The 26,319-nt window shown below is 55.1% G+C and overlaps 16 protein-coding genes across 30 annotated transcripts; 7 read left to right on the top strand and 9 right to left on the bottom strand.

The window, feature by feature from the left end:
* Positions 1–323: 323 nt before the first annotated feature.
* Positions 324–1,001, top strand: KVP17_005140 (uncharacterized protein; the record flags this gene model as incomplete). The annotated part of the gene is made up of 1 exon (XM_068514930.1): positions 324–1,001. The coding sequence occupies one exon, from the start codon at positions 324–326 to the stop codon at positions 999–1,001; it is 678 nt and encodes a 225-aa protein (XP_068376483.1).
* A 215-nt stretch (positions 1,002–1,216) lies between these two features.
* Positions 1,217–2,331, bottom strand: KVP17_005128 (uncharacterized protein; the record flags this gene model as incomplete). Of its 2 annotated transcripts, none has more annotated exons than XM_068514910.1 (2): positions 1,217–1,867; positions 1,906–2,331. In XM_068514910.1, the coding sequence occupies 2 exons, from the start codon at positions 2,329–2,331 to the stop codon at positions 1,217–1,219; spliced, it is 1,077 nt and encodes a 358-aa protein (XP_068376463.1). The 2 variants fall into 2 exon arrangements, with proteins under 2 accessions (XP_068376463.1, XP_068376464.1); XM_068514911.1 differs by having other exon boundaries at positions 1,936–2,331.
* A 17-nt stretch (positions 2,332–2,348) lies between these two features.
* KVP17_005139 (uncharacterized protein) lies at positions 2,349–3,689 on the top strand (the record flags this gene model as incomplete). 2 transcript variants are annotated; one of them, XM_068514929.1, is made up of 1 exon in its annotated part: positions 2,349–3,689. In XM_068514929.1, one exon carries the CDS (start codon positions 2,349–2,351, stop codon positions 3,687–3,689), a length of 1,341 nt encoding a protein of 446 aa, XP_068376482.1. The 2 variants fall into 2 exon arrangements, with proteins under 2 accessions (XP_068376482.1, XP_068376481.1); XM_068514928.1 differs by having other exon boundaries at positions 2,457–3,689.
* A 29-nt stretch (positions 3,690–3,718) lies between these two features.
* Positions 3,719–6,110, top strand: KVP17_005125 (uncharacterized protein; the record flags this gene model as incomplete). 4 transcript variants are annotated; one of them, XM_068514902.1, is made up of 6 exons in its annotated part: positions 3,719–3,964; positions 3,993–4,412; positions 4,441–5,123; positions 5,150–5,492; positions 5,521–5,609; positions 5,639–6,110. In XM_068514902.1, the coding sequence occupies 6 exons, from the start codon at positions 3,719–3,721 to the stop codon at positions 6,108–6,110; spliced, it is 2,253 nt and encodes a 750-aa protein (XP_068376455.1). The 4 variants fall into 4 exon arrangements, with proteins under 4 accessions (XP_068376455.1, XP_068376457.1, XP_068376456.1 ...); XM_068514904.1 differs by lacking the exons at positions 3,719–3,964; positions 5,521–5,609; positions 5,639–6,110 and having other exon boundaries at positions 3,987–4,412; positions 4,441–5,217; XM_068514903.1 differs by lacking the exons at positions 3,719–3,964; positions 3,993–4,412; positions 4,441–5,123; positions 5,639–6,110 and having other exon boundaries at positions 5,250–5,537.
* Positions 6,111–6,677, bottom strand: KVP17_005136 (uncharacterized protein; the record flags this gene model as incomplete). The annotated part of the gene is made up of 1 exon (XM_068514924.1): positions 6,111–6,677. One exon carries the CDS (start codon positions 6,675–6,677, stop codon positions 6,111–6,113), a length of 567 nt encoding a protein of 188 aa, XP_068376477.1.
* Positions 6,678–6,731: 54 nt separating this feature from the next.
* KVP17_005134 (uncharacterized protein) lies at positions 6,732–8,947 on the top strand (the record flags this gene model as incomplete). Of its 3 annotated transcripts, XM_068514920.1 has the most annotated exons (5): positions 6,732–6,811; positions 6,841–6,982; positions 7,011–7,429; positions 7,458–7,623; positions 7,652–8,593. In XM_068514920.1, the coding sequence occupies 5 exons, from the start codon at positions 6,732–6,734 to the stop codon at positions 8,591–8,593; spliced, it is 1,749 nt and encodes a 582-aa protein (XP_068376473.1). The 3 variants fall into 3 exon arrangements, with proteins under 3 accessions (XP_068376473.1, XP_068376475.1, XP_068376474.1); XM_068514922.1 differs by lacking the exons at positions 6,732–6,811; positions 6,841–6,982 and having other exon boundaries at positions 7,080–7,429; positions 7,458–7,728; XM_068514921.1 differs by lacking the exons at positions 6,732–6,811; positions 6,841–6,982; positions 7,011–7,429; positions 7,458–7,623 and adding an exon at positions 8,608–8,947 and having other exon boundaries at positions 7,736–8,553.
* A 48-nt stretch (positions 8,948–8,995) lies between these two features.
* Positions 8,996–9,576, bottom strand: KVP17_005133 (uncharacterized protein; the record flags this gene model as incomplete). 2 transcript variants are annotated; one of them, XM_068514918.1, is made up of 3 exons in its annotated part: positions 8,996–9,170; positions 9,199–9,273; positions 9,302–9,576. In XM_068514918.1, 3 exons carry the CDS (start codon positions 9,574–9,576, stop codon positions 8,996–8,998), a joined length of 525 nt encoding a protein of 174 aa, XP_068376471.1. The 2 variants fall into 2 exon arrangements, with proteins under 2 accessions (XP_068376471.1, XP_068376472.1); XM_068514919.1 differs by lacking the exons at positions 8,996–9,170; positions 9,199–9,273 and having other exon boundaries at positions 9,298–9,576.
* Positions 9,577–9,731: 155 nt separating this feature from the next.
* KVP17_005126 (uncharacterized protein) lies at positions 9,732–10,199 on the top strand (the record flags this gene model as incomplete). Of its 2 annotated transcripts, XM_068514906.1 has the most annotated exons (2): positions 9,732–10,124; positions 10,153–10,191. In XM_068514906.1, the coding sequence occupies 2 exons, from the start codon at positions 9,732–9,734 to the stop codon at positions 10,189–10,191; spliced, it is 432 nt and encodes a 143-aa protein (XP_068376459.1). The 2 variants fall into 2 exon arrangements, with proteins under 2 accessions (XP_068376459.1, XP_068376458.1); XM_068514905.1 differs by having other exon boundaries at positions 9,732–10,199.
* A 36-nt stretch (positions 10,200–10,235) lies between these two features.
* KVP17_005129 (uncharacterized protein) lies at positions 10,236–11,519 on the bottom strand (the record flags this gene model as incomplete). The annotated part of the gene is made up of 1 exon (XM_068514912.1): positions 10,236–11,519. One exon carries the CDS (start codon positions 11,517–11,519, stop codon positions 10,236–10,238), a length of 1,284 nt encoding a protein of 427 aa, XP_068376465.1.
* A 47-nt stretch (positions 11,520–11,566) lies between these two features.
* On the top strand, positions 11,567–12,847 carry KVP17_005131 (uncharacterized protein; the record flags this gene model as incomplete). Of its 3 annotated transcripts, XM_068514914.1 has the most annotated exons (5): positions 11,567–11,804; positions 11,833–12,242; positions 12,269–12,321; positions 12,348–12,423; positions 12,452–12,847. In XM_068514914.1, the coding sequence occupies 5 exons, from the start codon at positions 11,567–11,569 to the stop codon at positions 12,845–12,847; spliced, it is 1,173 nt and encodes a 390-aa protein (XP_068376467.1). The 3 variants fall into 3 exon arrangements, with proteins under 3 accessions (XP_068376467.1, XP_068376468.1, XP_068376469.1); XM_068514915.1 differs by lacking the exons at positions 12,269–12,321; positions 12,348–12,423; positions 12,452–12,847 and having other exon boundaries at positions 11,567–11,866; XM_068514916.1 differs by lacking the exons at positions 11,567–11,804; positions 12,452–12,847 and having other exon boundaries at positions 11,883–12,386.
* A 541-nt stretch (positions 12,848–13,388) lies between these two features.
* On the bottom strand, positions 13,389–15,287 carry KVP17_005135 (uncharacterized protein; the record flags this gene model as incomplete). The annotated part of the gene is made up of 1 exon (XM_068514923.1): positions 13,389–15,287. The coding sequence occupies one exon, from the start codon at positions 15,285–15,287 to the stop codon at positions 13,389–13,391; it is 1,899 nt and encodes a 632-aa protein (XP_068376476.1).
* Positions 15,288–15,810: 523 nt separating this feature from the next.
* KVP17_005138 (uncharacterized protein) lies at positions 15,811–17,779 on the top strand (the record flags this gene model as incomplete). The annotated part of the gene is made up of 2 exons (XM_068514927.1): positions 15,811–16,846; positions 16,875–17,779. The coding sequence occupies 2 exons, from the start codon at positions 15,811–15,813 to the stop codon at positions 17,777–17,779; spliced, it is 1,941 nt and encodes a 646-aa protein (XP_068376480.1).
* Positions 17,780–17,897: 118 nt separating this feature from the next.
* KVP17_005132 (uncharacterized protein) lies at positions 17,898–19,568 on the bottom strand (the record flags this gene model as incomplete). The annotated part of the gene is made up of 1 exon (XM_068514917.1): positions 17,898–19,568. The coding sequence occupies one exon, from the start codon at positions 19,566–19,568 to the stop codon at positions 17,898–17,900; it is 1,671 nt and encodes a 556-aa protein (XP_068376470.1).
* Positions 19,569–19,598: 30 nt separating this feature from the next.
* KVP17_005137 (uncharacterized protein) lies at positions 19,599–20,960 on the bottom strand (the record flags this gene model as incomplete). 2 transcript variants are annotated; one of them, XM_068514925.1, is made up of 1 exon in its annotated part: positions 19,599–20,960. In XM_068514925.1, the coding sequence occupies one exon, from the start codon at positions 20,958–20,960 to the stop codon at positions 19,599–19,601; it is 1,362 nt and encodes a 453-aa protein (XP_068376478.1). The 2 variants fall into 2 exon arrangements, with proteins under 2 accessions (XP_068376478.1, XP_068376479.1); XM_068514926.1 differs by having other exon boundaries at positions 19,599–20,912.
* On the bottom strand, positions 20,960–25,712 carry KVP17_005127 (uncharacterized protein; the record flags this gene model as incomplete). 3 transcript variants are annotated; one of them, XM_068514909.1, is made up of 3 exons in its annotated part: positions 20,960–21,842; positions 21,869–24,675; positions 24,705–25,712. In XM_068514909.1, 3 exons carry the CDS (start codon positions 25,710–25,712, stop codon positions 20,960–20,962), a joined length of 4,698 nt encoding a protein of 1,565 aa, XP_068376462.1. The 3 variants fall into 3 exon arrangements, with proteins under 3 accessions (XP_068376462.1, XP_068376460.1, XP_068376461.1); XM_068514907.1 differs by lacking the exons at positions 20,960–21,842; positions 24,705–25,712 and having other exon boundaries at positions 21,865–24,597; XM_068514908.1 differs by lacking the exon at positions 20,960–21,842 and having other exon boundaries at positions 24,609–25,712.
* A 21-nt stretch (positions 25,713–25,733) lies between these two features.
* Positions 25,734–26,027, bottom strand: KVP17_005130 (uncharacterized protein; the record flags this gene model as incomplete). Its single annotated transcript, XM_068514913.1, has 1 exon — positions 25,734–26,027. One exon carries the CDS (start codon positions 26,025–26,027, stop codon positions 25,734–25,736), a length of 294 nt encoding a protein of 97 aa, XP_068376466.1.
* Between the last annotated feature and the right edge of the window lie 292 nt (positions 26,028–26,319).

Raw genomic sequence — 26,319 nt, 5'->3', positions numbered from 1 at the left:
ATCTTTTTCGTTCGACCATCAGCAACCTGGGACGCTGCTACTGGTGCTGCCAAGGTGCATCCCTTCTCCATCTTCCTAACGGAATCGCGCCGCTCCTGCTTCACCATTGGACTTCTTCGGAAAATGAATTTACGTGCAGATATAAGTGGGCTTCTGATAACAAAAAAAAATCTGACTACTAGGGTGCTCAACACGTAAATCAGTTCTGAAAGCAAGACCTATCGACCCTTAGCGCATTTTTTCCAACAATCGACAATGTCACCGTGCCACATGAACGGGATGAGAAGAGCGGTTTGGGCTAAACAAATAATGAGGCAATTCTGATGTTGACGTGGGACTCAGTGAAGCTGTCGGTTCGTTCCCTACAGACCCACATAGATGCAGATCTCGTCAAGCTGCAACAGTTAAACGCTGAAACTCGCAAACTCGAGGAGAGCCACGGACTGGGCAGGCCGCATCTGCTGGAGCGACACCGTGACAAGGTCGAGGACATCCGAGACCGCATCAGTCAGTCACTTACCAGCGGCGAGCGAATGCTGGACAGCGTGCAATCTGACGAGAAGGAGTCTCCGCACGTTCAAGCGCTCGTCCAGAGGTACCGTGCGATTTTTGAGCAGCTGAGATCGGAGTTCCAGACAATTGTCCGAGTGATAGACGAAAATCTCAGTCATGCCAAGCTGTTTGCCTCGCTTCCGGAGAGAGCCCAGACCGACACTCAACGAGATGTCCATTCACTGTCCCACGAAAGGAACTTGTTGGTGGAGTCACTTGCTGCGCTTGCTGACACGCTGTCGCAGGCCAGCGCGACGTTCGAAGGTCTCAGCACGCAGAACAGGATGATGCTGTTGGTCCAGAATAAGGGCCAGCAGATCATGCAGAAATTTCCGCAGTTGCAGTACACTATGAGTCGGGTGTCGCGGTTACAGCTACGGGAAAAGCTTATTCTGTCTGCCATCACCGGTGGCTGCGTGCTGCTGTTATATCTGGGCATTAGACGCTGACAATACGAACACTGTGATAATCCGGATGCACGAGCTCTGCTCGTGGACCTTCCACATGTGAGAGCTCTGCTCGGGGACCTTCCACATGTGAGAGCTATGCTCGCAGACTTTCGAAGCGAGCACTCTTGGCTCGTGGGGACTGGTTCTGAAAGCCCATACATTCAGAAGTCGTTGAAGTGGTGCAGGATGGGGACTGGTTCTGAAAGCCCATACATTTAGAAGTCGTAGAAGTGGTGTAGGACAGGAAACCTTCGAAGGACACGCTGAACGCGCGCATCGCTGCGATTTGGAGGCCGATTAAGCGAGCGCTGGATCTCCTGATTAAGGGACTGGAACCTTCCTCTGGAACGGCACCCAGTCAGCTGAATCATACATGTTTTCAGGGTCTCCAAGTTCAAACCGCTAATGGGGAGTTCGGGGAACCAGTTGTTAATCGACACCAAAGTGTGGTAAAATAGCACGCCTCCGGAAAGAGAAGGTCTGTCCAAAAACAGCCGCGGCGATCTCCACAGAGACAGAGAGAGGAGCGCAACGAATGCTCGGGATATCTCTGCGACCTTTTCGTCAAGAAGAGGGCAAAGGTCAAACAACCGTGAGAATTTGCCGATGAAATCGCTCATGGGCACCGCCATCCAAGAACCACCAATCTCCAGGTACTCTCTCTCCCATTGGTCGATGACGTCGTTGTCGAAGCGGCTGACAGGGAAGAGGAAGGATTTGGGCTCTCTCTCCCACTGGTCGGTGACATCGTTGGTTCTTGTGAAAGTCCAGAGATCGTAGTTCGTCGGGTTCTCCTCAAGTTTGATGGCTTGGCGTAGTGCTACCAACGCAGCCCATCGACATCGGTCTCTGATCGTGTGCTTATGCTGGGAGAACATGAGCGGAGAAGACCACTGATCCTTACCTGCTGGTTGTCAGCCACGAAGATACTCACGACCCTCGTAAGCAGAGTGATGGCTGTGAAGATGGTCACAGAGCTTAGGGTGTGCACCTCCGAGTTCACCCGTCGTTCAGACGTCAGCCAGTAGTCGTTCATGGCGTTCTGCAGATGTCGTAAGATGATATCATGCAGAGGGTCTCTCATAAAAGTAGCCCTATTGGGTCTGTGACTGGCCTCTATCTTTAGCTTGGCGCCAACATGAATAAGTGCCATTGGAATCGCCAATCGAGTTTCCGACGTTTTGACGCGTGGAAGGATGCTTCGCTTTTTGCCTTTGGAGATTATCTTTTTCGTTCGGCCCTCAGCAGCTTGCGATGCTACCACCGGTGCTGCCAAGGCACATCCCTTCTCCATCTTTCTGACGGAATCTCGCCGCTCGTGCTTCACCATCACACTTTTCGGATAAAATGAACTGCATGCAAAAAAGGGTGGACGGTCACGAGGCACACTCTACCGTTCAAATCGGTAAACACCTCGTAGATAACACAAGCCACAGATTAAAATCAGGGATTAGGATGGACGACACTGCAATGAAGACGTGTTTGGCGTGGGTGCCTCGAGGTAGGCCGGCGCAGCGGCCGACCTCGTGGGTTCGCTGCTCTGAGGGTCAGGAGGTTCTGAAGTCAATGGCAGAGAGCAGAGAGAGCGAGAGCGGCGTGCCTGTGGACGTCCCAGGAATGCAGTTCATGCACGTGACGGACGAGACCATCGCCGGTCAAGACGGCATGAGTGACGACGATGAAGACGAAGTCGCCGCCCAGGAGATTCGATCCACTGACTCGGCTCTGGTGGTGGGGTCAGCGAACCCTGAAATATCTGAACTCGAGGTGTACGTCTACGACTCGTCTTCGCAGGGATTCTATGTTCACCACGACTACATTCTAGGAGCTTTCCCTTTGTGTACGGAGTGGATATCGTCATGGAATGGCAGCGATAGGAACTTGGCTGTGGTCGGGTCATTCGAACCAATCGTCGAGATATGGGACCTGGATGTCACAGAGAACCTGGTTCCCGCCGTCTCGCTGGGTCTGGACCCCTCATATGACCACTACGCCAAGTCGACCGCGCGGCCGACCTCCACCGCCGATGCGCATGAAGACGCAGTGCTGTGCCTGAGCGCACACCCCTCCGCACATGTCCTAGCCACGGGGTCTGCCGACCACACCATAAAGCTGTGGTCGCTTGGAGGAGGGCCTTCTGGTTCGCTTGTTAACACTCTGAGGTTGCACCAGGAGAAGGTGCAGAGCCTGTTGTGGCACCCAAGAGAGACTAAGCTGCTGGCATCAGCGGGCTACGACAGATGCGTCGTCATATCCGACGCCGATTCCGGCACCGTGGGATGCAAAACGTCGTTGTCGACAGATATCGAGAGCATCCTATGGAGTAAGTCGGGTGATCACTTGTACGTGTGCTCGGAGGATGGCTCCGTCAGGCTCTTCGATCCACGCAACATGAGCACTCCTGTGTGGGAGCTCGCGTTGTCGAAGAAGTCCATCACTAGCATGTGCCTCCCTTACGAGGGACTCTTGGTAACGTCCTGCTACGACGGCACTGCCAGAGTGGTAGACACGAGAAACCAGCCAACGGTCGTTCATGAGAAGGAACTGCACGTAGGCCCGCTGCACTGCGTCAGGTCCAACCCAGATGTCCCTTACTACTTGGCCTTTGGAGGTGAAAGTGCAGTGGTCTGGGACTTGGAAGAAGCCGAACACGTGCATAAAATTTTCGGCTGGCAATCTTTGGAGTAATTTGTCGTCGAAATCAACAAAACCATACAATGTTTTATGCCGCGCCTGACGAGGAGCTCAGACAGACAACGCAGCCTGACAACCCGCCCACGCTGGACGCCACTACTACGCAGCCAGAGGAATTCCGGCTGGTATTCAGGAATTTCCTGCGCACGTTCAACTTGGGGGGCGTTCCCGTGTACCGTGACTTGATAAAAGGTCTCGGCCTGCACCTCACCAACATCGACAATGGTGTGTCATCTGTAACCGTAGCCAGTCTCGCCTTGAATCTGGACGTGAGGAAAACGCCCGTTGGAGATGCAGCACATAATCGTCGCGGGGAGCTGGGTCGCTTCTGAGACGGACGGCACTGCGTTCACAGAGGCCTGGTCCGACGCCATAGTGGCGTGTTTCAAAAGCTTCCCTCTGAAGTTCATCACCCATGCCGAAGAGGCGGTGAAGGATGTGTACCTTGAGCTGCATACAGACGTAGGTCGGGCACTGGATGTCAGTCGAGACACTCTATCCCCCGTACAACTGGAGGTCGTCTGCAGCGAGCAGCCCACACGCCTTCGAGCCTTAGTCCACAGCCGCGTCGAGAGCTTGGTTGTCGTTCCATGTATGGTGGTCTCCTGCTCCAAGCCTCAGTACAAGGCCGTCTCTGTGAGGCTCCTGTGCCGAGAGTGCGGACACAAGGCCTCAGTGCGGCTACCCACCTGGCAGCAATCCGTGGACATACCGAGGGTGAGGGTGTGGGGATTAGCTGATCCAGCGGTGTGGCGGGTCAAGCGAGGACCAAAGTTGTGGACCGGATCAGTACGTCGTGGTTCCCGAGGAAAGCACCTACACCGATTTACAGATCGTCAAGTTGCAAGATCCTCCCGAGCTCATGGACGCCTCCGAGATGCCGCAGCACGTGCAGCTAGTTCTCCCCGGCGCCCTCGCCGGCCGCGTTTCGCCTGGCCAGAGGCTCTACGTTGTCGGCTGCTACACCTCCTTCGATCGAAACGTCTCCGGAGGCGGAGTTGTGAAGTCCTACATACACGGACTCGGCCTCTGCGTTCACCCCGACGACCTCGTTCGCAAAATGAAGACCAGCGAGAGTCTCACAAGCTGGAGCTACGAAGAGGAAGAGGTGTTCCGGAAGTTGGCCTCAGATCCCAATATCTTCGACATGCTGTGGAGGTCCGTGGCGCCAGCCATATTTGGTCTTGATGACGTCAAGAAGAGCATCGTGTGCCAGCTGTTCGGTGGCACTTCGAAGAGTTCACCCCAAAAAGCCAAACTACGGGCAGACATCAACATCCTGCTCCTGGGCGATCCCTCGACAGCTAAGTCACACTTTCTGCAGTTCGTCCACGCGGTGGCGCCAGTGTGCATATATACTTCCGGTAAGGGGTCCTCCGCGGCAGGACTGACGGCCACCATCGTCAAGGACAGGCACCAGAATTTCGCGTGGGGTGCGGAGCAGAGTCACACAGACTGGAGGGCGGCGCCATGGTCCTGGCCGACGGAGGCGTTGTTTGTATCGACGAGTTTGACAAAATGAGGGAGGACGACAGAGTGGCCATCCATGAGGCCATGGAACAACAGACAGTGTCAATCGCTAAGGCGGGCATAACCACGGTGCTCAGCACTCGATGCTCTGTCTTGGCCGCTGCCAACCCCAGCTTTGGGAGCTACGACGACTCCAAGGAGACCAGCGAGCAGCATGACTTCGAGAGCACTATCTTGTCGAGGTTCGACCTGATCTGGGTGATCCGTGATGAGCGGAACGTCGAGCGCGATCGGCGCATCGCCGGGCAGGTGGTAGACCTGTTCTCTGTGAGTGGCGACCGTCGCGAAAATCCAGGGCACGAAGCGTGCTGACAGCCAGTCGGTTTTGCCTGCAGAGCTGCTGCGGTCCTACATCACCTATTGTCGAAGCGTATGCCACCCGACGTGAGGATTTTTCGTGGGGTCCAACGCAGGCTATCTAACGAAGCTGTGACGAGGCTAGGCAACTTCTACGTGCAGGTACGGGAGGAACTGCGATCAGACGCACGGAAACGCCGCGACCAAATTCCTATTACGATTCGCCAGCTTGAGTCACTGGTGCGGCTCAGTGAGAGCGTGGCAAAGATGAGCTTAACCCGAGAGGTTAGCTCCGCTCACGTGGAGGCGGCTATAGCACTGTTTAGGTCATCGACTGTTGAAGCCGCAAAGAGTCACATAGGCAGGGAAACCTTGACCGGCGAGGAACTGGAGAACCTGAAAGCCGCTGAGCAGGCGATACTCGACCGGTTGCCCATGAACAGTCGCAGCAGCAAGCGTCGCATAATAGCGGACCTAAGGTCTCGGGGGTTGGACCCCTACCACGTCGGAAGGGCGCTGCGCGTGCTGGTAACCAAGGGCCTAGTCCAGATTCGAGGAGACTCCACTGTTTATCGAGGCGCTGAATGATCACTTGTCCTGTAACAATTCCTTCAAGTCCGCGATAACTTGCGACTCCCTCAACGCTCTTTCCTCCACCGTGTAGAGCGACAGTGCGCGCTGCTCCTCCGCGCTGTAGACCTGATTTTCCTTGCGCTGTCTGATGGCGTTCATGTATTTGTTCCGTGATCCACTCATGACATACCCCAATCTCTCGAAACCGGCGATTTCGTCAGAAGAGAGGCCAACCTCGCCACGGCGAGGGATACGTTGCCCTTTTCCGCTGGCTTCCGCATCGAAAGGATTTGTGCTCACTCGCATCTCTTCGGGAGGAATAGGCTGCGGGCCGAACTCGTCTCCGGAGTCCTCGGCCGCGGTCTGCGGCGTATCGTCTTGGCAGTCACCGTCGTGGTAGTCCGGCGCGCCGTGCAGCGGCGACACAACACTCTCCCAAAGCACGTTTCGCGGGGAGGCGGCTTCACGAGCACGTCGACGTTCTTGGGTCCATAGTTCAAAGGTGCCCCACTCCTCCGTGCCTGTATGCTGGGAAGGAGGAGCGGGCTTCAGCGGGTGGTCTGCGAGCGGTTTCTGTTGCATTTGGTGATTTTTAGACAGGTTTGCCTTTTTCTGTGCGTTTTTTCTATTTTTTCAATGGTTGTTTCTCCTGGACGCCACTCGTTCGGTGGCATAGCCGAACTAACGTACGCCACTCTCCCTCCCAATAATGCACAGTGAGTCTCTGCTATGATGTAAGACGAAGATGCGCTGAATCCTTTCGATACGCTCCTCGGTTCGATTCTCAGACGATAACGCGACTGCAGTCCAAAATAACGGAAGCACATGAGGATGAGAAAATTTACATCAGCGTTGGCGCCCGCAATGCAGACCTTATGGTGCGCGATGTGAGAGAGTGGGCAGCGGAAGACGCAGGGATCCCTGGAAGGGAGGTCTCCTTCTATCTTTCTGGACATAATTGTTACGAAGGCGGAGAACTGCCTCATGGGCGGGATTTCCTGGGAGGAGCAACAGATCCGAGACCTTGCCCTCACCCCCTGCCTCCTTGTAGTGAACCTCATGGCCTACTCCGTGACGAGCACCGGCCCACGCAAACAGCTGGCTGATTTCGATGTAGAGGAAACCCTTTCTTTGAGCAAGCTGAGTGAGCGGCAGTCCCTCTTCAGGCTAATGGAGTCCGACAGCACGCGGCCGTCCACGCAGTACCATCGGGGACGGAACCTCATCCTGGGCAGCTGCGACAGCTATCTCTTCTCAACGGGGTCTCCAGAAACCTCTGCTAAAGGCACTGACCTCTCCCTGAGCTTGACGTCCTCGCTAGACGTATCTGCATCGTGGGTCTCTGTTTTTCCTACCACTCAGACAGAGCGCGTTTGTCAAAGACCAGGAGAGCTTCCTTCATATTCATCCTGTGGCTGCTCTGGAATGGACCTTGGTTGACTTATTCTTCTGCCTCCCGTACCCTGCCGAAGCCGCGAACCATCGATGTCAGATGGTGGACTGGGTTTGGATGTTTGTTAGTTCCAGCGTGGGTTCTTGTAGATTCATCCACTTAGAAATGGCCGCTGTGTGTCTTCTTCATCGCCGTGCACTGCCTGGACTCGTTTCTGTGCTCGCTGCCGGATCTTTCTAACCTCTGCATGTCGAGCGCCGCGCTCGGCGCACTGGTTCTGGCGGCGGCCATTGAGCTCCGAGTCACAGAGCAGACGGGGGAGTACCTGGCTGATTTTCTTGACGAGGGCGCCGAGGCCGTCAGAGAGCAGCAGATTCGAATCCTTATGAGTCTTCCTCACGGTATGGTGAATGGACGCACACCTACTGAGATGTGTTTCCACTTTCTATACCGGATGAAGATGAGTTCGATTTTGTTGAACATCGAAGTGGAGGCGACGGCTGAGGAGAACCATTCGTCCGACGATGTATGGCGGCACCGCGTGCGTCTGATGGCCGCTGGGGAGGCAGAGCGCTTCTACAAATTCGCTCTCAGCCGCAGAGCCTCGGATGTTGGACTATGGCTACCTGAGAAGCCTGACATTTCCGTTCTCGAGGTGATCGTGCAGATGACTCTCTTTCTCTGCGGAGTTTGTTTTCGGAACGGGGTTCATATCAATATCCCGGGCTCAAGAATCACGGCAGTGATGCTCCTTGCTGTCGTTCTCGGAGTCGACTCCTTAGTTTCGGACGCCAACGGGTTTCAGCCTCCGCCGGACCTGACCTCAACTGACATCCCTGATGCTGGCAATCTGTTGGACGCCCTCACTCGGCACAGTGACTCCACGCGAACTGCGCACTCTGAGAGGCGGGCGTCTCTGTTCTCATTCACGGCTGCTCGCAGCGCAGCGTCGACTCCGGCGCGTTTTCCAACCGGCTCGGGACGTTCTCATATGGAGGACTCCTTCGCTTCGCTCTCCAGTGACTTTGCTTCACTCTCCAGCGACTTCAGCGCTTTCGACAAGAGGTGGAGTGGTGCATTTAACGTTCCTACTGTTTTCTTTTGATGACGATTTTCCAGTACTCCTGTGGATGTTCGATCAGAGCGCATGAGCAGCTTCGCCACCTCTGTCAACTCTTCCAGAATGCAGTCTGACGCGAGTGAGTGCCTGTTCAGCGACTTCCACGCCCTGTCGCACTTCTGTGCGGTGATCTTCCAGATGGACTGGGGTTCATGCTTGTGCCCCATTTTGCTGAAAGCGCTACCTGTGGTACACAAATGCCTACAGGAAGAGTCCCCGAGCGCGTGGGAATTCGAGGACGACCTTTCTCCGTTATGGGAGAAGATGCTAGCTCTCAGACTTCCATATGCAGCAGAAGGCCGCTTCTGTGAAGTACGAGAAGGGCAGGTTCCATACTAGAAACGCGGCGCTATTGACTCTGTGGTTAGCATAAATCGATCAAAAAAACTACCGCCGGAGTCGTCCTTTCTTGATTGTTAGTTCTCTGAAAGGCTGCAGAACCCGCTTTACCGAATCTGAAGGGGGTACTGGCGTTTCAGACTCAGATTCCGCAGCTACTGGGTCCTCCAGAAGTGTACGGCACAGGAATTCATGTTTCCTGTGAATATTTAACGTCCACAGCCTGTCTTACGCAACACTACGTGGCCCACCTTTTGCTCAGCCCTTGCAAAAACCAGTCCTGGTGCTCATGGTCGGCGATATTAATGTTGCGACGGGAGCAACGGCTGAGTCATCGTGCGGAGCTTGTCTCACCGTAACTGGGATTCATTAATAATGTCGAGCGATATTAGCCATGAGAAGGGGTCAGCGAAGAAGCTCTTGTGCATCATCACTTTGACGCCTTGATGAGGCACAAACCGGTAGCTGCACATCAGACTCGACAGGCGTTTGCAGTAAGCATCCAGCGCTGGGTGCGCGAGCGACTGGTCTGGAAGAATAATCAGGATGCCACGCCACTGTTGTGGAAAGTTCAGCTCCGCCAGAAGCGAGAACAGATGCACGTCGGGTCCATCCGACACACTAGGCATTCTAAAAGTCCTATTAAAGATAACCGTATCCTGCGAAAAGAATTCTTCAGCAGTGTAGGAGCGCAAGAGAGCAGGTATTGAACCGAACTGAGGGGCGTGTGATTCCTAAAGTGATGCAGTTTGAAAACCTGTTTGAAAATAGCTAATTCGCGTGAATGGTGTCTATTGAGGAAGTCGAGGTCACTGCCAAAACACAGGCCGATACGAAGCCCGAGCCTGCGACCGCCAAGCCCGAAGCTGTGCCGGAGACATGCGACAAGACTTGTCTGATCCGCAGAGCGTTGTTGCTGCAGGTCTCAACACCTAAAGACTGGACCAAGGACGACGCTCACAAGGTGTTCTTCTGGCAGCGGTTCGCCCTCGCAATTATCGTGGGTTCCATTTGCGGCGTGTTCTCTGTTAAGGGAATCGGCGCCGTGATTACGTTCCTTGCATTGGTGTATACCACCACCACCTGGTACCATGAGAAGCTGCAGATCCCCGATCACATAGCGTCCGCATCGTTGCTGTTCCAGAGTGGGCTGCAAACCGCCTTGATGAATTTCCTCGTAAGCGACGAGTTTCCCAGTTATGCAGTTCATCTGGATAGTGACGTACTCCATTTTTTCGGCCTGAGGTTTTAAGAACATCATTCCAGCCGCCTGCATTTCGGGACCTCATTAACTTTCAGCGTGTCGTGTTGGCAAACTCCACTTCAGCAGCAACTTTTTGGCATCCGATCTTACTGCCTCAGCCATTTCGCGCTCCGCTCTAACGTGGAAGAGTTTGCAGGTGTGCCACTCCGAGGTCGCGCAGGTTGCTGCGTAGTCCGATCGCAGAGAGCGCAGGTCGTTGGCTGCCCAGTAGGAGTAGGTTTCCTGTTGGCGCCTCCTGCACTGGAAGAGTCTATGGGGTGGCTTAACTGTAGCTAAGAACCTGCTAAGGTAGAAGTCCTGGTGTTGCTCGTAGAATGCCTCCATTTCACTTCGCCACTTCTGCACGTCGCCTTGAGCGAGGGCTCGCTTCTTCCGAAGGCGTCTCGCGCGGCGAATCAGCTGCCTCCATCGGCGTCTTCGCCCCGCTGTCAGCCGCGCTTGCGCCTCGAAGAGCTCGGCGCGCCTGAGCGCCTCAAGCGTGTACTGCTGGTATACCTCCCCTAAGGCTGCTGTGACCAACGCCCCCTCGTTATGAAGGCGAAGCAGCAGCGACACTAGCTCCATCAAGTGTGAGATGCGGTCTATCTCGCGCAGCGCGCCTCGTTGCCGCCGCTGGCATTTCTGCTGGTATCGGGTCAGGAGGACCCGGCGGCGGTCGAGTGTGTCAACAGCGGTGTCCAATCCCTGCATCGTCCCCCGCACATTCCGTTGCAGCGAAAGGACAGACCCCAGCGACTGCATGGCGTGCACTCCTGCTTCAATGATCTGCGACTTCGATCTCGCTACCTCCTCAGACTTGACGTCATACACATCTCTAGCAGCACTCAGCCGCTTCCTCAACTGGATTAGTCTACCGGTTTTACGTTTTGCCGACTGCGCTACTTCGCGATAGGTATGCACTGCTACCTGATCGTTGACCAGCTTAAGGGCGTAGGCTGCCGTTTCTTGGTTTTCTTTGAGCCACTTTTCCTGAGCTTGAACATCTCTCTCCTCTGTAGAAATGGTTTCCTCCAGCTCTTTGATGCCGCAAAATCCCAAATCTGCCGCCTCACACAGTTCTATCTCTCGGTGAATGTTCATGAGGGTGTCAAATGCCTCTTGCAACGTTTTTAGGAATCCTTCGGCCTCTTCGATCGGCTTCTCGTCCCCTGTCGCCTTCCGCAGGGGCAGCAGTTCACAGGCATCCAAACCATGCTGCACAAGCAGGTCTGCAGCTGACCAACCCTTCACTTTGGCTATCGCCGCTGGCAGACTTCCAATGTCCAGGTCCAGGAGTTCCTGTCTGTCACTGTGGGACAGTGGGCGCATATAGTGCACACCCGCGAACGCGCCTCTGATATACAAATAATTACACAATGCCCTGCACACCGCGCCCAGAGTTCGATAAAATGCAATCCTCGGAGCTTCCCACGTTCATATGGGGGTCGGGAACCAGCTCCATCATGTACGTTGGGGAGCGGGCACTCGCGTTCTCCTGGAAGTCCGAGTCGTCACAGCCCGCCTCCTTCGCAAAGGTAGACGGCATGGATCTCATCAGGAAGGGACGACTCCGCGGGTCTGGCGAGTACCACGACTTTCTGTATAGAATGAAAGGTGAGATCAGAGTAGATCTAAAAATGAGACCTGCCGACGGAGCCTGTCACGGAAATCCCTGACGTTCCTGTCGCCCTGATGAAAGGCTACACCAACCTGCAGCTTTTCTTTTCGGACCGCGTTGGACTAATTGTTACCTGGCCCGGCGCTTTCATACCCGGCTCAAAGGTCAGCGGCGTGTCGCCGTCTTTCCTCGAAGACCTTGATCGACTAAGCGGGAAGATCCGCGAGAAGGTCGACTTTTTAGGGTTGTGTGTCGTGAATGACCCCTTCGTCGCTCAAAGCTGGAGTCGCGTGGAAATAGCCAACATCGACATCATCTGTGACCCGGAATGCATCCTCACGGAGCATCTCGGCGTCGCGAAGGTCGTCGAGCCTCTCGGGCTGCGCGCTAATAAAGCGGAGGCCTTCTTACTAGGTCCTGAGAAACAAGTTAGGGTAAGGGCTGCGCTCACAGCACACAGCGCCTCGACATCCCCTTCCTCTCCGCTGAGGCGATCCACGAGTGCCTACTACAGTGGGGCGGCGGGAATGAGCAGACAGGAAAATCATCACCCCCTGGAAATCATTCATCGTTGCTGACCAAGCGGAAGATATTATCGAGGAACTCAAAGCCAATGTGAGGTATCGACGCCAAATTGACGCAGGGCTATGCATGTGAGCCGAACTGGCAATTGCACCTGACCATCACGGACGACCGCCACAGTTTCCTGGCCTCCCATGAGAACCTGTCCAGCGGCTTGACATGGCTGTTCGATGAAATCCAGAAAGGCGACGACGTGGTCCTGTGGATCCCGGCTCATTTACTGTCTTGGGTCAAGGCGGAGACCTTTTCTAGAGTGCCAGATTCCTGTCGTTTGAACCTCGTGGTGCATAACCCGCAGGATGCGCCGCTGGATCACGATTTCAACTGGATCTTCGACGGCGTGTGGTCGAAGCACCGAGTGCCTGGCGTGCACTCTAGCGGAGAGGTGTCTTGCATCATGGTGCTTGGTGATTTCGTGCCATCACTGGAGGAGCCGCTTAGCGACAGATGTGTATAACAGATTCTCCCTAACTACGACGCGCGCGTCAGACGTCATCGAAATCACTCATCACTCACGCACGCCTCCTATTACGGAGGTCAACAAAACTGCCACTCGTCAGATGACATGAAAAAAAAGCACCGATCAATTGGCCTTCCTTTTAGTTTACGAACGAAGGGATTTCTGTTAACAGAGATTGGCCTTAGGACACCTGTGGTTTGTTATAACACATGTACCGTTACGGCATGGCCTTAACTCAAAAAGCGTTTGCATCCTCACAGATGAGCAACATCTCCTGCTGGAATGGATTCTGAGATTTCAGGCTTCAGTTCGGTCTCTGAATCAGGTTCCGACTTGGGCTCTGAGATCTCAGGATTGGGCTCTGAGATCTCAGGATTGGGCTCTGAGATCTCAGGCTTGGGCTCTGTCTCTGAGATGTCAGGTTCCACCTCTGAGATCTCAGGTTACACATCCGTCTCTGAGATGGCTCAGGCCACTGGCCGTGGGCTCTAAGATCTCAGGCTTGGGTTCTGTCGAGATCTCAGGTTCAACCTTTGGCTCAGGCCACTGGCTTGGGTTCTGAGATTTCAGGCTTCAGTTCGGTCTCTGAATCAGGCTCCGACTTGGGCTCAAAGATCTCAGGCTTGGGCTCTGTCTCTGAAATCTCACGCTTGGGCTCCGAGATCTCCACCTTAGGCTCAGGCTCCAAGATCTCAGGCTTGGGCTCTGTCTCCGAGATCTCGCAGACGGGCTCTAGGGTCTCCGAGATCTGACGGCCGTCCGCCTTACACAAACGAGGCACCACAATCACGCTGAGGATGACGACGAACCATAAGAGAACCACCAACAGAGATGAAGGCTGCGTCATGTCAACCGTTATCGTGTTGTCGTCGCTCCGCCCCTCCGGCAGCCCAGAGCCAAAGCGGCTGAAGAACGACCCGATGGCTTGCTTCCAGTTCGGATGCAGCTCCGAAAAACTCCCACACGCGTGCTGTAGCTTGCGGTATAAGAACGTTGCTTCGCCATTCATAGAAGGGGGTGACCTGGACGCCAAGTCACATATGACGTCCAGCTGCCTGGACAGCAACGACGACCGGGACGGGACGGCGTCCGACTCGACGAACACGGCATCTTGAACCTCTTTGAGGTCCTGCTGCAGACCGTCGATAACTCCCGTCAGTTTCAACTTGACTTCTCGATCTACCAGCCTCATGGTGGTATCCAACTTAGACAACCGCGACTCGATGGCCGACACCGTCGCACTCAGCTTCCCCAGCATCTGATGTGCGCGGTCCACCTTGTCAACCATGGCAAGCAGGCTGGGCTCGCCAGGTACATCTGCCGACGGCTGCACGCTGCAGCTCGGAGTGTCCTCAACAGTCAGCACTGGAGTTTCCACCGTTTGCGGCGGAGTCTGCTGTAGTAGCCCGGCCAGCTCTGGGAACCGCCTAACCACGGTCTTGAGCGTGTCCAGCCATACGTCCTGGGTTTGGCTGTACATACCATCAGCTTCCTCCCTCTGGACTTTCGGATCCTTTTCTCTAGTTAGGGAAGGACTACTCGAATTCGTGATGCGCGAGTCCAACTTCTGAAGGATGTCTGAACCGAACAATTGAAGTCTCGTTAGGGTGCAGTAGTGATAGTCCCCCTTGTGGTACGTATCCATGAAAGCTATCTTAACGAACCGAACCCAACAGGACGGCTTCTTCTTGTGCTTGCACTCATTCTCTATGTTAAATATCTCGCGTTCAGCTGTGGGATTGGTCCTTAACGTCGCCAACAACCGCCATTCCTCAGTGGGGAAGTCGTTGCTACCGAGGACGAGAACGTGCTGGAACGTGTCTGTGAAGGACTCTCGCGTTTCGAGAGACATTGCCCTCAGGAAGACGGCCTCGGGTAACTGGAGGACGAAATACAGCGGAGGTGTGCACTTCGTTATCATGTACGAGTCGCGGTCGCGTACCTGCAGTGCGCGAACGTTTCGCAGCTCCGGCGACTGCTCCGCCACGCGAGCGCCAGCCTCTTTGCTGGCGTAGTCCCACTCGAGATCGATGTGCTTTGGAGGTGGGACTCCGGTGACGGTTCCGGCTTGGCTGCGTCCGTCTGCCTGCTCTTCGAGGTTTACCAAAAATGGTAAGCTGGGTATACCTTGTGCTGGAGGCACTGCGTGATGGTTGAATGGTGACAATGGTTTGACGGAAAACGAGGGAGGAGTCTTCTGGGCCTCCAGATACTGGATAAACTGTTCGGAAGGCCACGGACAGATTGGCGGCAAGAAAACGTTGAGGGCTGATCTCCACCGCAGTGCCAGGGGCTTTTGCTGTCTGCGAAAAGGGATACGAGCCACGACACCTTCCACGAAGGGCTGGAGATCTCGTGGACCGTCCCTACTGCAAGAATTCAGCGGCAGTCGAGGGCAGATCTCTCCTAGAAGGAGCCAGACAGCTAATGGAAGCATGCATCACAATTCTCGATTTGGGAGGAGATTAAGTCATGCTGACGTGGAAGCCGAATTCGCTAAAATGCAGTGCCACTGCGATTCGGGGCCGCTGGACCAACCACATCCCTTACGGGAGTTACGGCTTGTGCCCGTGGGTCAAACGGAGCATCGTCATCATCGCAAGGCTACCCACTGGCTGTGGTGGATCGTAGGCTCTCTGGTCGTGGCCCTCGTCGCGATCCTTGTCACAATGGTGGTCATGTTCTGTATTCCGAAACCTGTGCCAGGCCCTTCCACGACCACTACCGCACCGCTAACTACCAGCACTGGGAGGATGGATGTAATCGTAATTAAGCCCACACTGCCTCCAACAACGCCATGCCCTCGACCAACAGAGTCGACTTTACCTGTAACACCTCCAACGGGAGCTATGCGGGCCAATCTTCCCGCGTCTCCCGCTGCTCCGACAGTGATTCCCAGCTTTCACCTACGCACTGTTCATTCGTCGACATGAAGTGAATTGTAGTCTGAATTGTGCAATATGTCGCCAAATGACGTGGTTGGGGCCCTCCCAGAGAGAGCGGACGGACGTCGTTGGATGAATGAGCAGCGAATCAGGGGCATACGCACGGAGCTTAAGAATCCTATTCGACTTAGCTCCACGACGTCCTCCGTCAGTTTGCAAACCGTTGAAGGCGTACAGGACAGAGGCAGTCTCACCACGCACCTTATGAAGCGGGCTCGCCTCAAGCAACAGCGCTCTCTGAGAGGAGCTCCCATGCTCCGTGTACCGGTACCTGATCTCCAGCGCATTGGAGAGTGGAGCTCATCAAACAGCGGGCTGACAGCTTCAAGTCGCGACCTAAGCGGGTCTAAGGCCCTCGCCAACATCCAGAGTCCGCGTCTGAACCCTGCGAGAACGGACGACCCCTTTCCAGTCTTCGTCGCGAGCGCTCTGCGCGCGGCAGACTCAGCGTACAAGCGAATCGCAGCTGCTGAGGAGAGGGGGCAGGGGCACGTACTCTCGCGCCTAGAGCCGCCCAAACACCGCGAGCAGCAGAGCATCTCCTTCGAGCGCCTCCCGTTTCTGGAGCTGTGTCGAGCGTTTAAGCGCGAGCAGTACAACGTTGTCCGAAGAGGCCATATCGAAGGAGACGCCAAGGAGTTCGTTGAGCTTCATCTGGTTCAAGATCAACAACTCATGGCAAACTTGTGGGACCTGCTCACCGCCTGTTTGGTAGCTGCTATGAGCGAACTTAGCAAGCCTGTGTTTGCTTTCTATGTCAGCTTCGTCAGGACAGTGCTGACCTCTGCAAGGCACCCTGTAGTTCGCGAATCGTTGGCCGTGCAGTTCAAGGTCGGATCTGCGGTGCTGCGACACAGCAAGCTTTCCGTGTCGGCGTACCTCCAGAAGCTGTCACAGGCCCGACTTAGTGCGGCTTCCGCCTCTCCGCACTGCTTACTCCTAGGCCTGTGTGGAACCTCGCTGAAGAATGCGGAATCCATTAGGTATCGCTTCCTCTTCTCTCTGGTGCGACTATTCTCTCGCACTGTGCTGTGTTGCCCTATTTTACCAAGTGAGTTCGGCTCCAGACTCTCATGCAGAATTGAAGGACACCGTAATGGACGATGCTTTCTTGGCTGTCTACACCCAGGCATTGGCTTGCGTCGCTGACATTTCTCTAGACGACTCGTTGCGCCAGACACAGGCGGAGGTGCTCTTTACAGGCCTGGAACCGCTATTGCCAAGCATAAAACCTCTCTCGTCCGTAAACGTGAACGCCCACGACACCTTGCAGTCTCTGCTTTGCTTCGAGGGCCCTTTCCGATCTGCACTGTCATCCTTTGACACCCTCTACTGCAGATCTCGGGTTGCGGCCGTGTGTCTCGTCGGGCAGTCATGCGTAACGAGCCACCTGACTGGAACGCATACGATTTGTCCATGTGACCAGTGCAAGCCCTCAGAAATCTCAATCAAATTGGTACGTGTGGCTCTTGATCTTCTGCAAACGCCCTTGGAAACCTGGAGCGACCACTACGCGACGATTGGCCTCTCAGATTTTCATCAGAAGACCCAGGACTGCTTTCGTGGGCTCGGAGGCGCGATGGCGATATTGTTTTCACTTTTGAGGTGGCCATCTGGGCAGATGGCCATCGCAGCTCAGGCGGGGCGAGTCATGATGGCGCTTGCCAGTCTCAAAGCTTCCCTTGCTCTGCTGTCATGCGACGTGGAAAGAGGGTTTGGCGAGGAGTCCGTCTTCTTCCGGACAACTACCTCTTGTCTACTGAGTTTTTTGGTTAGTGACAGGTTCGAGGCGCCGTCTCGAGGACTGCAGCCTGTGGGGATACGGATCTGCGCAGGATGTGGCCGAGCCAGTGCCAGCATTCCTCGGTGCATCTGCAAACTTGCCCGTTATTGCAATACGTCCTGCCGGCAGAAGGGGGCAAAGATCCACGGACCTCTGTGCGGTCGCGCCCGTCCTCAGCATAGCGGTCTAAAACTCCAGTAAAACAACTGCTGAGCGTCAATAGAGAGCAACACCCAATGCATCACAAATTATTCAACTCTATTTTCTACAGACACAAATGGGACATCTCACAAATGGGACATCTCACAAATGGGACATCTCACAAATGGGGCTGCCGCCGACAAAGTGGCGAAACGGACATCTGCAGAGTGGACCGCCGTATACGGAAGTAGCCCTCATTGACGGCTGGATCGTCCGGCCTGCATGGCGGGTTTTTGCGAGCTGGAGGAAACGTCGCAGGAGATCCGCGATTTAGCTCGACCCCAGTAGCAGCAGTACGTACAAACAACGGAGTCAACATCCGTACGGTGGAACGGCCTGGAATCTGACCATACAGGAAGCTTGCGGTGACCTCGGCAACATGAGCCGTGTCAGTGAACTTCTCATCGTAAACAGTTGTCAGCTTCTCATCGGGGGCCTTGCTTGACGAGCTAGGAACCATATATAAAGTGGTCAGAGCAGGAACCTTGGTGTCCGGAGCAGGCTCGTAAACAGTTGTCAGCTTCTCATCGGCCTTGCTTGATGAACTAGGAAGCATATATAAAGTGGTCAGAGCAGGAACCTTGGTGTCGGGAGCAGGAACCATGTCGGCCGGAGCAGGAATGTCCAAAGCTGTCAGAGTAGGAACCTTGGATGCTACAACAGGAGCGCTGATGAAAGCAGCCTGATCTGGCTTAGGCGTCCCTGGGAACTTTGGAGTTCGTTGGTCACTTAGAGGCACTGAGGAGGATAACTCGTCGACAAAAGAGGAGGAAAAATCATCCCCAAAGTAGGCAGCGTCATCATCTGGTGGAGGCGTGGTCGACGCCCTCCTCGGGGCCGCTTTGTCGGCAGCGGGTGCCATCTCGATGGTTTCTGATTTCCGAATGAAGGGATTGCTCCTGCAGTGGATCTGCTCGACTCCCACCAAGGACTGCACGATTTTCATCGACGATGAAGACGAATCTTGGCGCGCAGGCATCCGCCACACTTGCGGCACGCCGACCATAGCCTCCACCTGTTCTTTCTGGAGAGACGCGTCGTCAAAAGCAAAACTCCGCGAGGCGGACTCCGCCCGGCTTGCCATGTCTGATAACTTGTTCACAGATTGGATGATGTTCGCACTATCTCTCCTATTCGCACACGAGTGGTAGTGGCTGTCGACCAACGAGTTCATTATCGAGGCTCGACGTGCCCCGTAAGTAGTGGATTCCGAGCGCTCATCGGGGTAGTTCATAGGACTACCGGCAGAGCACCCGCATCGCGACACTCCGACTGCCACAGCCGAGTCGGATTCAGTGAACCCACTCCAGCTAACTTGACGGGCTTGGGGATCCACATCTAGTCCTCCGACTACAGTAGTCATGTGCTCAGGGGTCATGAAATCTGGATTGTTGGTGCAATACAACACCTGTCCATTTCTAACAAAGCTCGCGGACGGCACGGGACATTTTAGCTGGCGAGACGCCTCACCTCCTGCGTCACGTAGAATACTGACCTCTTCCAGATGTCGCAGATTACGGGTTACCTCGTCCACATATTTTGGGTCGTCCTGCAGAAGTGCCACCAGCATGGCCGGTTTGGTGTCGATGGTCGCGACAGCTCGCTTCAGCTGGCGGCTGGCTGTGGCGAAGCGCTGTAAGACCTTGAGGCTGCGCCCACTCAGCGGCCCTAAATTCAAAAGCACGACGTTGAAAGTCGTGAGCACGCTCCGAATGTTGGTGGACGGGACACAGCAGCTGACGTCACTCCCATCTAGGCATGGAGAGGGCTCAATGCACGCGTCAGTCATTTTTACTTTGTTTTATTTCCTACGTTTTAGTCATGCATTTCGTCCTAAGAGCTCTCGCATCAGGTGGTACCCCAGACCAGGGTGCTCTCTCAACGCGTAGTAGCCTGTCGCGTTGCACTCAACAACCGTGAGACCGCCGCTATGCCCCTTGCGGCCTTGCAAACCATTCTGATCGAAGGACTTCATTTTAAGTCCCAGCGCTCGAGAGGCGAGCTGCAGCGTTTTGCTCAGTCCGATGGGGTTACATAGCAGGGAGTCGGTGCCGTACACGAGAGTGAGGTCTGTTAGGCCTGCGAGGCCCAAGACGTCTACTGGAGCGCTATACCGGCCCAGCTTCGACTGCGGACTTAAGTCGCGGGACCGGCGGTAGTCGCCATCGGTGGTTCGGAGGAAGCATTGGCTAATACGCGGTTGCCGGAAGAAACGCTCGGAAAGGTCGTTGAACCTGGCGTGAGCACGGTCCTTTTCCACATCGAGCGCATTGAACCTACCAATGGCGTCGTCTGCAGGGGGAAGTGTGGACGCGGCATACGAGTCAAGATACTTTTTCGTCGCCTTGGCGGGATCTGAGAATGTCCTCTTCATCTTTTCCCAGAAGTACCTGCATCTTTCCTTCACCACTCCTTGTCCCTTGGCAGCGAGGGTTTTTGGTATGGCTCCCAACTGAGCCTCCAAATCGACAGTCGGTGACTCCAGAAGCACGGCAGCGATCGTCTCGTCTTCCGTGTCGTGGAACTCCTCCACAATAGCAGCGGCTGTTTGCGCGCCGCTACCTCGAGTGACTAGTGTGACGGGCCCGCTGACGTCAGAGTGCTTTTTGATGTACTTGCGGAAGAACTTGCAAAATTTACTGGCTTGGAGGTTGTCATCTATCGTTGCTTCATTCAAGTTCAACACTTCATTCTTGTCCGTCGGATCCTGGACGTTGTAGCCAACGCCGGAGTCCAGGTCCAAATACAATACGTTTGCGAGATGGTGCCAGCTCTTGGGGTTCGGTTCCAGGTTCCCCGATTGAGGTTTCAGCATCCAGGGTCCGTTCTCGCTGATGATAGCCTCCAGGCAAGAACAACCTGGCTCGTCCGAGCCCAACCTCACAATAAGCGGCATGTCCGGCGTGGACTGGTCGCAGTGCACCAGAAGCGAGAATATCAAGTCATCGTCAACGGAGGTCCTGTCGGTGGTGAAACGTACCGAACCGAAGGAATCAGTGAGGTGATCAAAAGACAGTTCCTCGGCGGGCGATTCGACAGGCGAGTCGAACAAGAGGCACGCAGCCACTGGTGCCGGTTTCAACGTCGCTTCCGCAAAGCACCCAAGGCACAGGAAAACGATCGCTCCGCGCATCTCTATTCTGAAATTCACAGCTGTAGTCATAACGGATACGGAACACATCACAGGTTGACATCGGAAACACGCCAGTTCGATCTCTCCTTGATCTCTAGCTCGCCGTCAGGGTCAATGGAGTCCCACAGGGCTTCAATGTCCACTTGCACGCGGGAACCAGTCGGCTTCTTGTGGGGAGGCGAGCTCGCCGCAGACTGCGGCCGGACCCGCTTGGCTGGCGGCCGGTTTTCCTGGAGGGGCTCTCTCGGTGAGGTCGCATCTGCGTACGCCTTTCCACTGTCTTGCGGCTCTTGGGTATCGTACTGGGCTGTCTGGATTGCTGCAGCCTCTTCCCATTCCTGGGCTTGAGTTTCACGAGCTGCCTGGGCTTGAATCTCTTGAGCTTCCTGGGCTTGCGTTTCACGAGCTTCTTGGGCTTGAGCCTCTTGAGCTTCCTGGGCTGCTGAAGTCTCTTCCCATTTCTGGGCTGGAGTCTCTCGAGCTTCCTGAGCTTGAGTCTCTTCCCATTCCTGGGCGCGAGTCCCTCGAGCTCGAGTCTCTCGAGCATCCTGAGCTGCTGTAGTCTCTTCCCATTCCTGGGCTTGAGTTTCTTCCCAAGTTCCCTGCGCTTCATTTTCTTCCTGGGTTCGAGGCTGCTCCTGCTGTGCACATTCCTTGTCGGGGTACTGAGCTTGTGTCGTGCACATTCCTGGCCGCATCAGCTGCTGAGAGAGGTGCTCCATCCAGCCATCCCATGAAAGTTGGCTCTCGCGGCAGTGCTTGATACATTTTTTCAGCCGCTTTATATCTTTGTGGCCACTCAGAACGCCCAGTAACCCGATGCTATTCTTATGCGCGCGAAGAGCTGCATGGAAGGTCCAGGAAACTGGCGAGACGCTGTCATCGGGTACCGCACCCAAGGTTTTGAATAACTCGTGGACTTGGGCGTGGCTGTGTGTCAGCAATTCTCTCCTCACTCCCGGCCTTCACGCTCAGTCATCTGAACCAAGTGGTCTTCCTGCTGCCCGGAGAGGCACCACGATTGCAACGACCTGATGACTTGGTAGAGACCGCGGGCAACCGAGAGCTGTGAGAGGGCGTCGGTTTCAGTACGGAACTGGAAGTACCTCTTCGCTATCTTGAACGCAGCCTTGGCGTCCAGAGACTCACCCACAGGAGCCTCCTCAGTCTCTTCGGGCCGCGGAGGCCGCCTGCTTGGCTTGAACTTTTCTATAATGAACCTGCCCTTGTCCAGCGCCTCTACTGAAAGCCAGTCAGGTATAACGCAGTCCGAGTTGTCCACGGAGCATCCAAGAGCCTCCAGTACGTTCCGTTGACCGAGAACCACCTCTGGGTAGCGAGACACCTTGATATTAAACGTCGTTGGAGCGATCCGTCCGGTGAGGATCTGCCGGACCCTTGCAGTAACGCCCGTTTCCAGCGCCTGCATCAGACTATTGAGGCATACCACTCGGAGATCGAGGCCATGGTTCTGGCAGAAAAAGCTAAGATGCCCCAGATGCTCTCGGAGCGAGTCGTCGTCGGGGAATCGCTGCTGGCGGTTGCCTTGCAGATCTCGCAGGCGGTCTTCCAGCTCGTGCAGAGGGAGAGCACGCCACTTTTTGAAGTCTCTGTGGAAGGTTTTGAGAGTTTCAGCATCCACCATGCCTGGAATTGTCCATAGTGCATTCGATTCGTCAGGCGGAGCAAACCCCATGGTGTCCATCAACATGCAGAAGGCGCCATTCTCGAGAAGGCCAACGTCAAATCCAGCTGGAGGCTCAACAACAAGTTTGTCTTCGCTCACGCTTCGCATAGCAGCCCACGTCGTCAGAAGTTCTACCAAACCTGAGAGCGCTTGCTGGCCTGGCTCGCCCGCCAAAGCCCCAGGCCGGAAGCAGCGGGCCAGGGAGTCCTTCACCAGTCCCACGACCGCCTCCAGTAGAGACAGCGCTGCAGGAGATTCCCTCGCCAGGTCATCGTAGATGCGCAGTTCTACCAACCGTTGCACGATCTGCTTTGTGGGGCGGCGGCTGTCCATTCCCGCCTTTATCCGGCCCGGACGTCGTGCAGCCCCGTGCTGAGACCGGACGCTGTGCCAGGCCTGAAGCAGCGTCCGGTCTTCTGCTGGGCTCCACGGCGAAGAGGCTTCCTTCTGTGTCTGTTGCAATCTGGCCGACGCTTGTTCATTGCTGCTAGAGGTTCGACAGGGCTCATTGGGGTATCCTGAAAGTATGGCAGAGAGACGTTCTGTATTTAGGTCCTCAGTTCCATTTGCAAAGAAGCCCTCGATAACGATGAACTTATTCACAGCAAAGATCTCCCAAAACTTCCGAAGGACCCTCTCAGCGAACCGCTTGATCACGATGTTGGGCCCACGTAAAGTCGTGTCCCACGCTATGGCGTTCCACACACACAGGTAAGAGACTCGGAACAGCGCCGCGCAGTTGCTGGAATGTGCGGTGACGACCTCCTCTAGAAGCTTTGTGACGCATAAGTTGACGGCAGGGGAGTTCACCTTGAAGTCAGAGGCGAGCCGCACGAGCCAGTGCACTGCGCGCCCGTCGGTCAAGAGAGAGCGCCACTTGGCTAGGTCCACTACCTCGGTGCTGTCGTCGCGGCGTCGAGATCCTTCCTGCACGGAGAGTGGGATTATGATGGGATTGGTGCTCTGCAGCGACTCTCCCATGATCCTTAGAATATCGAAAGCCAAGTGCAGCACCTCAGGGTCGTGCGAGCTGGCATGCCTGCCCACCAGCACTCGGAGGGAGCGGTGTACGTGCTGCTCGTAGAGGAACCGCACAATAGTGCGACCTGTCAGTTTCAGCTGCTCCTGTGGACACTCCATCAAGAACGTCGCGAAAGCTACTTGCTCATGCAGCAGACGACAGAGGGTGCGACCGGCAGCGGCCGCCTTCTGCGAGGCAGCTTGCGTGTACAACATCCGGACGTTCAGCACTACGAGCCGGATGACAGCCGTTGACAGAAACTGCTTCATGCGGTATACGCTAGCCAGCACCTCATTGTGGTGCGCCGCGGCATCCGCAGGGGACTGCCCGGTCCCGACAAGGTACGCGCGGACGAATGCCAGGAACCACGCTTGCAGAGCGAACAGCCTCAGCTTGTCATATGTAGTCACGTCGTCCTGCTTCAGATCATCCACCAATCCCGGCCACAGCGGGACAAAGACACGACAGAGGAAACTGTTAATCAGAGAGAACAGGCTCTTGATCTCATCGTCGGTGAATACCCCGAGAAAGTTGTCGGCCGACGCTTCTCTGTCGACAGACACGGTGGCATGATGAACATCTGTGAACTCGCAACAGTCGCTCCACTTGAACCGCTCCGAATAGACTCTTGGAGCTCGGCATCTGTCCGTAGCACTGGCAGCATGCATCGAGCCCCTTTCGGCCTGCATACGCTTCCGCATCAATTCAGGGTTCATTCGTGAGTGGCGTCCAGCGTGTCGGAGGATCTGGACTGGCATTTGTATGGGTGGGCGAGAAACCCGCAAGTGCCTCTTCACTAGCGCGCCAGGCTCAAGTCGACAGATTACATGGAAGTAGCAGTTCACCACCCTCCATAGGCACTCCTTGTCAGAGCAGCCGGCGTTGTTTAACGTTGACCGATTGGCGCGTATGTGAGCTTCCCGCCTTAGGAGATCTGTGGCGTCTGCGTCTATTATTGAAAACAGGCAGTGTCGCATGAGACATTTGATCATCGTACAGTGTATGTCCTGGCGGTTGTACCGAGTGAAGCAGACCGCAGGAGGGGGCGGACGTATCTGGGTGACACTTCAACTGAACAGCTCACCCCCAGAACCGACACCATCAAGACTCGCAGCATGAGAAGCAACTTAACGACTTCTCGATTTCTCTCACGGCCTTTCTGTTCTCTGAGAGCGATACACTCTTTAAGGCAGCTCAGTTTTCGAGCCGCTGACAATTTTTCGAACTTCTCCAGTGCTGTCGCGGGCACTGCGTCGCCAACAGCTGGAGTAATCAGGAGCGCGAGCTCCTGAGCCCACTCTACGGGCTGCTGATTGCTGGAAGCCAGCTGGTCTAGGGCGACCCTCAGTACCCGCAGATCAGTCGCTTCCTGCGCATCAAGGCCACCGTTCTCCCTCTCAGTAAGCAGATGGTCTTCAAAAGTCTTGAAGGCAGACCAAAACGGATCAGATCCCACAAAGCGCTTAGCTTCCTGAATCCACAGTAAATACTCTTTCATCTGACTCTGAGTCCGTCGAGACCTCCATTGTTCAGTTCCTGGCAGAAGCGTCCGATGAAGTACGATGGCTAACAGGCCCATCATGCGGAAATTTCCGGCTCGCGCGGCGAGTGACCACAGAGGCAGAATAACGACAGGCAACAACCTGTAGTGACTGTTCAACAGAGTCATCTCGACAGTCCTCCGGGGCACTCCCTCACCATCGCGGTCCTCCTGGTTCAGCAGGGTCACGATGTCGCTGACACTAGTTTCAACCTGGTCTGAGTCAACTAGAAGTCGAGTCTGTGAAGGATCCTCCCCGATTCGGATTTCATTGCAATGTGCAATGACATCTCTTTGGATCAAGTTGATGGCCTGGTTCTCCTCCTCCCGCTGGCGGCGTCTCTCAGCGTCTTCCCACTCATCCTCATCCATTGCGCCTGTGTCTTGAAAGCGCTCATCTTCCTCGTCATCGATAAAGTCAGCGAAACCGTCGTTGCCGGGCACATCTTCGTCACGGTCAGTGACGTTACCGGCTTCAGCATCCCCGCCCGGCGTGTCTGGTGACTTACTTGGCAAAACCGTTTCCTCGATATCGAAAAGTCCGGCTGACATTTTTATTTAAAATTGTTAAGATTACGAAAGCAGCGACCTGAGGGTTTCGATATGCTTCTGCAAAAGAGATGTCTGAAAAGTGGCAGCTGCGACCTCGCTTGGCATTTCAGCATCATCTCTCAGAACCAGAAGACCAAGTGAGTTGCGAAAGTGTGATGGCTGGGCTCTCATAATGACGAACTCCGCTTCATCGGGCGACTTTCCCACGAGGTCTCCCACAGACGTCCAGTCCACGGGGTGATCACTTCGAATACAGTTCCACACGCACTCTAGAGCGGCTCCAAATTCTGCCAGCTTCCACACCAGCAGGCGCATCCAGAAAAGTCGGATTATTCTGGATTCAGAAGAGCTCTGAACCTGAAAGGGTGCACAGCCTTTTACTCACGGTTGACTGTACTGTGAGAAGTGGAGTATCCCTATTGTATTGTATTTGTTTTTGATCTGACTTGCTGTGCCTTCATCAAAATGTCAGCCCACTTTTTATCTGTGCGTAAATTCATTTTCCGAAAACAATGGTGAAGGAGCTTAGAAATTCCGTGGAGAAGGGATGCTCCTTGGCAGCACCAGTAGCAGCGTCCCAGGTTGCTGATGGTCGAACGAAAAAGAT

Source organism: the organism of the source record quoted next (genome assembly GCF_019968985.1).
Source record: "MAG: Porospora cf. gigantea B chromosome Unknown PgB_NODE_245_length_26319_cov_119.894, whole genome shotgun sequence".
In the NCBI taxonomy this organism is placed as follows: domain Eukaryota; phylum Apicomplexa; class Conoidasida; order Eugregarinorida; family Porosporidae; genus Porospora; species Porospora cf. gigantea B.
Note: the sequence above shows the minus strand (reverse complement) of the source record. Positions and strands in the feature narration are given on the sequence as shown.